The sequence below is a fragment of the Malurus melanocephalus genome, unplaced genomic scaffold (genome assembly GCF_030028575.1).
Source record: "Malurus melanocephalus ecotype Western Australia unplaced genomic scaffold, MMel_1.1 scaffold_54, whole genome shotgun sequence".
Classification (NCBI taxonomy): domain Eukaryota; kingdom Metazoa; phylum Chordata; class Aves; order Passeriformes; family Maluridae; genus Malurus; species Malurus melanocephalus.
The window spans coordinates 3058904-3065645 of record NW_026623286.1 but is presented as its reverse complement, the minus strand read 5'-3'; the positions used below and the strand labels follow the sequence as shown (position 1 = coordinate 3065645).

The 6742-nt window shown below is 58.2% G+C and overlaps 1 protein-coding gene across 1 annotated transcript; it reads left to right on the top strand.

Moving 5' to 3' along the window:
- The first annotated feature begins 929 nt into the window (after positions 1-929).
- TSPAN6 (tetraspanin 6) lies at positions 930-6390 on the top strand. The gene is made up of 8 exons (XM_057365575.1): positions 930-1066; positions 1165-1353; positions 1630-1704; positions 2245-2343; positions 2582-2737; positions 3368-3451; positions 5434-5532; positions 5696-6390. The coding sequence occupies exons 1-7, from the start codon at positions 980-982 to the stop codon at positions 5500-5502; spliced, it is 759 nt and encodes a 252-aa protein (XP_057221558.1). The 5' UTR covers positions 930-979; the 3' UTR covers positions 5503-5532; positions 5696-6390.
- Positions 6391-6742: the final 352 nt, after the last annotated feature.

Here is a 6742-nt window from a genome sequence, read left to right as displayed (position 1 = left end):
CACAGGAGCTGAGCTGTAGGAATAGAGCAACAGGTTTAAATCAAAGCATTTTAATTAATAGGGAAAGAACAGGAGTGGGGCTGTTCTTCCATTTAAGATAGCAAGCTCCAGTCAGTGTCTGGAGAAAAGGATCAGGATTTTGCTGAAATTCTGGAGTGAATCCCCTTGGCTTCTGCACCTCCCTGGCAGTGAATGTGGGCATGAACCCGGGATGGAAAGCCACGGGTGCACTGGAAAGCTCACACTCCACAAATCGGAAATACTTAGCAGAATCACAGAATCAATTAGGTTGGAAAAGGCTCCTGAAATCATCGAGTCCAGCCTGTGGCCCAACACGACCGTGTGTCAGACCATGGCTCTGAGCGCCACATCCTGTCTTGCCTTAAACACCTCCAGGGACAGTGACTCCGCCACCTCCCTGAGCGATGTCAAATCATCTTCTCTGTGAAAAACTTCTTCTTAATGTCCAGCCTAAGCCTCTCCTGGCGCAGATCAAGGCCGTGTCCTCTCATGCTGCCACTGGCTGCCCGCGAGAAGAGGCAGAGTCCCACCGGCTACAGCGGGGGGAAAGGTGCCCCCGATCCTCCTGCTCCTCCTGTGAAGCACCCAGACCCGCTCCCGTTCCCGTTCCCATTCCCGCTCCGTTCCCGTTCCCGGTCCCGCTCCCGTCCCCGTTCCCGGCCCCGTTCCCGTTCCGTTCCCAGCCCCGCTCCCGCTCCGTTCCCGTTCCCGCTCCCGCTCCGTTTCCCAGCCCTGTTCCCGTTCCCGCTCTGCTCCCCTTCCCGCTCTGTTCCCAGCCCCGCTCCGTTCCCGTTCCCGTTCCCGCTCCGTTCCCGTCCCCGGCCCCGCTCCGTTCCCGGCCCCGCTCCGTTCCCGTTCTCGCTCCTGCTCCGGCCCCGTTCCCGTTCCGTTCCCTTCCCGCCCCGTTCCCGGTCCCGCCCCGTTCCCGTCCCGGCCCCGCAGTCGCCCCGTGTCGGCCATGGCGTCCCCGTCGCGGCGGCTGCAGACCAAGCCGGTGATCACCTGCCTCAAGAGCGTCCTGCTCACCTACACCTTCGTCTTCTGGGTGAGCGCCGGCCCCGCCCTGCCCTATCCGCTCCCCAAGTCGCGGGCGCGCCGCTCTGTCGCGACAGCAGCGACACCGCGCCTTTCCCCTGTCCCCAGGTGTCGGGCATTGTGCTGCTGGCCGTGGGCATCTGGGGCAGGGTGAGCCTGGCCGTCTACTTCTCCCTGTTGGACGAGAAAGCCACCAATGTCCCCTTCGTCCTGGTGGGCGCTGGCACCGTCGTGGTCCTCCTGGGCACCTTCGGCTGCTTTGCCACCTGCCGCGGCAGCACCTGGATGCTCAAGCTGGTGGGTGACCTCGGACTTGGCAGGATGGGGTCCCATCCTCCCTGGGTGCATCCCAATCCATCCTGATCCATCCCGAAATGTCCCATCCTTCCCCATCCTATTCCTGTCTGATCCCATCCCRTCCCATCCTACCCTACCCCGTCCCATCCCATCCTACCCTATCCTCTCCTGTCCTACCCTACCCCATCCCATCCTGTCCTGCCCCATCCCATCCCATCCCATCCTGTCCTGCCCCATCCCAGCCACCCCCTCCCATCCCACCCTTTCTGCCCGCAGTATGCCATGCTCCTGTCCCTCATCTTCCTCATCGTCCTGGTGGCCGCCATCGTGGGCTTCGTCTTCAGGCACGAGGTGAGTCTGGGTGGCCACTGACATCTCCCAGTGCTGCAGAGGGAGTTTGATGCTGGTTTTAACCCAAGTATGTCACTGGAGGGGCAGAAGGACTGCTTGGGAGCGGTGCTTAGTTTAACAAAAATGGGGTTAAAACGGCCCAAAGAACAGCTTGGTCCCTGTAAGGACTCGGATGCAGGGTCAGCCCAGCACGGCACRTTGTCCCTCCATCACAACAGGCAGTGTAGCCCTGGACTGTAATTTCTGGCTTTGGTCTATCCTCTGCGATAATTTCAGTAATTAAAGCTCCTCGGAGGGTTCCTGTGCCTGCCTGGGAGGGYKCTGGCAYGGAGCAGGTCCTTGTTATTACACACAGCATCCCTGCTGCCCCAGCACACCCAGCCTGCCCTTTAATAGAGCCTCTGATTGCCTGGGGGCTGGCAAGTGTCTGCTGGCCGTGGCCAGAGTCATTCCTGCCATCACTGAGCGGTGACAAACGCRGGGATGTGGGTGCTGTGGGGCGGAGGGGACAGCAGCATTGCTCACACCTCTCCCTTACAGATCAAGACAAACTTTGAGAGTAACCTGAACGTGGCCTTGAGGGACTACAACGTGACTGCAGACCGGCACAGCGAGGCCGTGGACACCATCCAGAGAACGGTGAGAGCCCCATTCCCTCTGGCTGGCAACAGATGGGAATGCTCCCCTTGCCCCAGGGACCCCTTGGACCTCTGTGCCATCGGTGTCCCTGTCACAGGCTTTGGAATTTGGGAGCTGCTGGGTGAGATGGGTGTCCTGGAGAGGCAAGGGTGGGGAGTGATGGTGGCACTAGGGAGTCGGTTCCCTGGTGTGACCAGGCTCAACAAAGTGTGACCAGGCTCCCCAAATGTGCTTCCAGCTGCACTGCTGTGGGGTGCAGAACTATTCTGACTGGGAGAGCACCGAGTACTTCAGACAGAGGGGCATCCCCCAGAGCTGCTGCAAGAACCAGAACGACTGCTCGGAGGAAGATCTGAAAGACCCAAACAAGGCCAAGCTGAAAGTGTTTGTGGATGTAAGTTAAGCTCAGAAAAATCCCCCTGCCAGTCCTGGAGGTGGGGAGGGCAGGGATGTGTGTGGGGTGAGGGGCTGGTCTGTCCCTGGAAGGCTTGAAAGGAGAACTGCCCTATTGATGCAGATGTTCAGGGACGTCCCTGGAGTGGAGGTAGGGGAAGCATATGGAGTCCTCCCTTCTATCTGAGCTTCCCCCACTCCTTCCCTCAAGATCAGGGACCAGCCAGACCCAAGCACTGGCCTTTGGGGATGCGTGTTTCGAAGAACAGGTCACTAAGGAAGCAATTTCCCCATAAAGTTTGTTTCGGCAGTGCTGACATCTGCCATTGGTGCAAAGTCCTGAGCCGGTGGTGAGTGTGTGTGACCTCACGCACAGGGATGGTTGAGTGATGCAAGGATGAGTCACCTTGCTCAGGTTGGGAACAGCCCAAGGGCACTGCTCCCCTTGATAAGGCACCGATGGGAGATGGGCTGGGGCAGCCCTGTAGGGAAAAGGCTTTGCTGAAATCTGCTGGGAGGGGGCAGCCATCACCCCCTCTTCCCCTGGAGCTGCCAGTGCTTTGGGGAGCTGCTGGTTTGTACTGGGAGTGGAAAGCACTGGACCCACGTGCTTACTTTCCCTTCTCTGCAGGGTTGTTTTTTCCTGGTAACATCAACAATGGAGTCCAAAATGAGCGTTGTGGCCGGAATCTCCTTTGGCATTGCATGTTTCCAGGTAAATCTGCCTTGTCTGGCTCGGGAGGAGTGCAGAGTGAAGCCAGCATGTCTCTGGAGGTATTTAATTTCAGTGCAAAGTCTGTGTGTGTATGAAAGGCACGGCTGGTTTCAGCCAGGGAGGAGCAGTGGATTCCCTGTGGGTTTAATCTGACTGCTGTGCAGGCCACAGTCTCTGACACCCAGGGCTGAAGCACCAGCTCTGTTTCCCTGAGCCCAGGTTTGTTTGGAAAGGGCCCCTCTCTGAAACAACCGACTTCAAGAAAAAAACAGAGAGATGGACAAACTCTCTGCGCCTGCTGTTGGCAGAGATCACATTTGCGCCCTTCCTTTTCCTACCCACCCACTGCTGTTACCAGGAAGGTGTTTTGGCATCGCTTCTGTGTGATGGGGTCCCTGTGAGTGCCCGTGGGCACCAGTTGTGCTGGTGGCTGACACCCGCAGGCCACCCCACGCTGCCATCGTGTCCTCTCAGTGCCTCTCCCCAAGGTCCCGTTCCCTTTATCCCGCAGACACTTCCTGCAGGAGCCGCAGCAGCAGCAGCAGCAGCGCTCCAGCCCTGCTCCGGCAGGAAACGAGGGGCCCCTGCCCCCGCTGCGCCAGGCAGGGCTGTGCTGAGGTGCTGCGGGATTGCAGCGAGCCCTCCTTCAGCCGAAATGGGCTCTTGGTGCTCAGCAGCCAGCCTTGGCTTTGGGGGGCTCGGGCTGTGCCTCCCCCGATCCTGCGGGAGCGTTCCGGAGAGCAGCAGCCCCGCCRGGATGCTCGGCTCTGAGGAGCTCGGCACCGCGCTCTCCGTGACCGATGGACTGAGCCGGGAGAGCGMTGGGAGCCCTTGGCTGCTGCCGGGAGCTCCGGAGAGCCCGAGAGGCGGAGTGTGCCCGGCTGTGCCCGGCTACTCGCCCCGCTCATCCCCTCGGCTGTGCCCGGCTGCTCGCCCCGCTCATCCCCTCGGCTGTGCCCGGCTGCTCGCCCTCCTCGCCACCCTGGCTGTGCCCCGCTGCTCGCCCCGCTCATCCCCTCGGCTGTGCCCGGCTGCTCGCCCTCCTCGCCACCCTGGCTGTGCCCCGCTGCTCGCCCCGCTCATCCCCTCGGCTGTGCCCGGCTGCTCGCCCTCCTCGCCACCCTGGCTGTGCCCSGCTGTGCCCCTCTGCTCGCCCCCCTCATCCCCTCGGCTGTGCCCGGCTGTGCCCCGCTGCTCGCCCCGCTCGCCACCTCGCCTGGGCTGGGCTGGGCTGAGCTCTCTCGGGGCTCGCTGAGCAGTGGCCGATTCATGAATGGTGAACTGCGCACACACTCCTGCTGCAACATTATCTCAGCTGAGGGTGGGCTTGGGAACTGTAACCAGTTCCGAGCTTTTATTTCCTCTCCAGTTCCGAGCTTTTATTGCCTCTCCAGTTCCGAGCTTTTATTGCCTCTTCAGCGAGCTTTGCTGGGTCGTGCAGCTGACAGGACCCGTTGTGTTGATGTGCCTCTAACTTTTCTTGTGGAGGTCAGAGTCATGCAGGATCTGGCCTGAATGGCTGCAGAGGTGTGGGGAGGCTCTGCTGTGATAACAGAGCGTGTTGTGATATAACAGCACCTTCCTGTTGTGGGAACAGCAGCCCTGCTTCCCCGCTGTCCTTGCGAAGGGAGAGGTGCTGCCGTTCTCCAGTGGCTGTGTAATTGGCTGTGACGCTCCTGATATCTGTGTAATCTCTGCAATTACCATAAAACACTGGATGCTTCATGAAACAAAATGTAACAGGACAGGACGTGGAGCATCTCTTGTGAGGAGCTTGTTTGGCTGGTGCCTGCCAGGATCCTCTGCTTCAGCAGCTTTCAGTGATTCTGAAGCAGGGAGCACCAGCCCTTGTGGTTTGTAAACCTCACTGTCCACCCTCGGATTTCACAAAACCCTGGATCAATTTGTCAGGTTTTCTCCTGAAAACACCTCTCCCTGCTTTTGGCTGCCTCAGATATGTTTTTTTATTTCTTCTTTTTCAGTTGATTGGCATAATTCTCTCCTGCTGCCTGTCCCGGTACATCACCAACAATCAGTATGAGATGGTGTAGCTGGCCCCAGCCTGCTGTGCCTGTGGCTGGGTATGTCTGTGAGTTTGGTGGCAGCTCCTGGTCACCCCTGGGTGGAAGTGCCAAATGTGGGGGTGTGGGGTTAGAGGGCACCTGCAATGCTGTGTGTGCTATGTCATTTTAATCTGTGTATGAATCCCTGCTGTCTGTGAACACTCTGCTCTGTGCATTGCAGGGATGGGAACGGCTGGGGAGGATTCCTCCACCTCCCCTTTTCCTCTGGRTGCCGCATCGTGAAATCTGCTTTGAACTGACTGATCTTCTTCTCAAGTAGCTGATAGAAACGAGTGCAGCAGCTGTCCTGTGCGCTCAGGGACTGTCCTGATGCTGCTCTGCTGTGCCAATGCCTGGGAGAATTGCTGTGGCWGTGGTGGCTGCAGCCTCTGGCCACTGCAGCCCCCAGCTCTGTCCCCGAGTGCCACACTGTGCTGAACTGACCATGCTGGYGGCCTCCCGGCTGTCCCAGTGCTCATCTCCAGTGCCTCCATTGGGAAAGCAATGCTTCCCCTTCCCTTGACGTCCCCTGGCTCTCCAGACAYGGTTGTTCTTGAGATGGGGCTGTTAAAACACAGTCCTGCCTGCCTGAAGCCTTGGCTCAGCAAGGTTGTTGCCAAGCTCCCTCTCATCCCTCCCCTGGGTTTTATATACTTTTTAATAGTTGTACTTCTGTAAGTGCAGGCTGTAGTGGTTCTCTGTAAGCTGTAGCAGGGTTTGGTGATGTAGCTCCTGGTGCCTTTACCTTGGTAGGTGTCCTTGCACCGACTCAGCTGTGACTTGATTGTCAGTATTATATGCTGCTTCAACTCATTTTATGTATTGAGTAGAATTCTTTTGTCTTGAGACACAATAAATATTAAGATATTTTACTCTATGAAACCTCCTTGACTTTTCATGTCCTGGAAATTCCTCTGCTTGAAGAGCAGCAAATCCCCCYGGGGTGATCTGCTCACTCCAGGCCAGCCAGGAACCTCTGGCCATTGCAGTTTGCATTCCTCCAACGTGCACTGGTGCACTTCTGCTTGCAAATAACTTCTGTAATTGAATTTTCTTCATAACAGYGGTTGTGTAACAGGGCTGGAGCAGAGGGCCTGGAGCACACCAGCCCAGGGTGAATAASTTCAGCCCAGTGGGAGCATGAGCATCCTTGGTCAGCTGGCCACYGGCTTGGAGCAAAGGGCAGGGCAGTGCCAGCCCCCAGCTGCTCCCCAGRGCAACAAATGTG

Excerpts from the sequence above, each read along its gene's own strand:
- TSPAN6 (XM_057365575.1), top strand. The coding sequence starts at position 980 with ATGGCGTCCCCGTCGCGGCGGCTGCAGACCAAGCCGGTGATCACCTGC. Across the intron at positions 1,067-1,164 it reads CCTACACCTTCGTCTTCTGG|GTGTCGGGCATTGTGCTGCT; the intron begins GTGAGCGCCGGC and ends CCCTGTCCCCAG. Across the intron at positions 2,344-2,581 it reads TGGACACCATCCAGAGAACG|CTGCACTGCTGTGGGGTGCA; the intron begins GTGAGAGCCCCA and ends ATGTGCTTCCAG.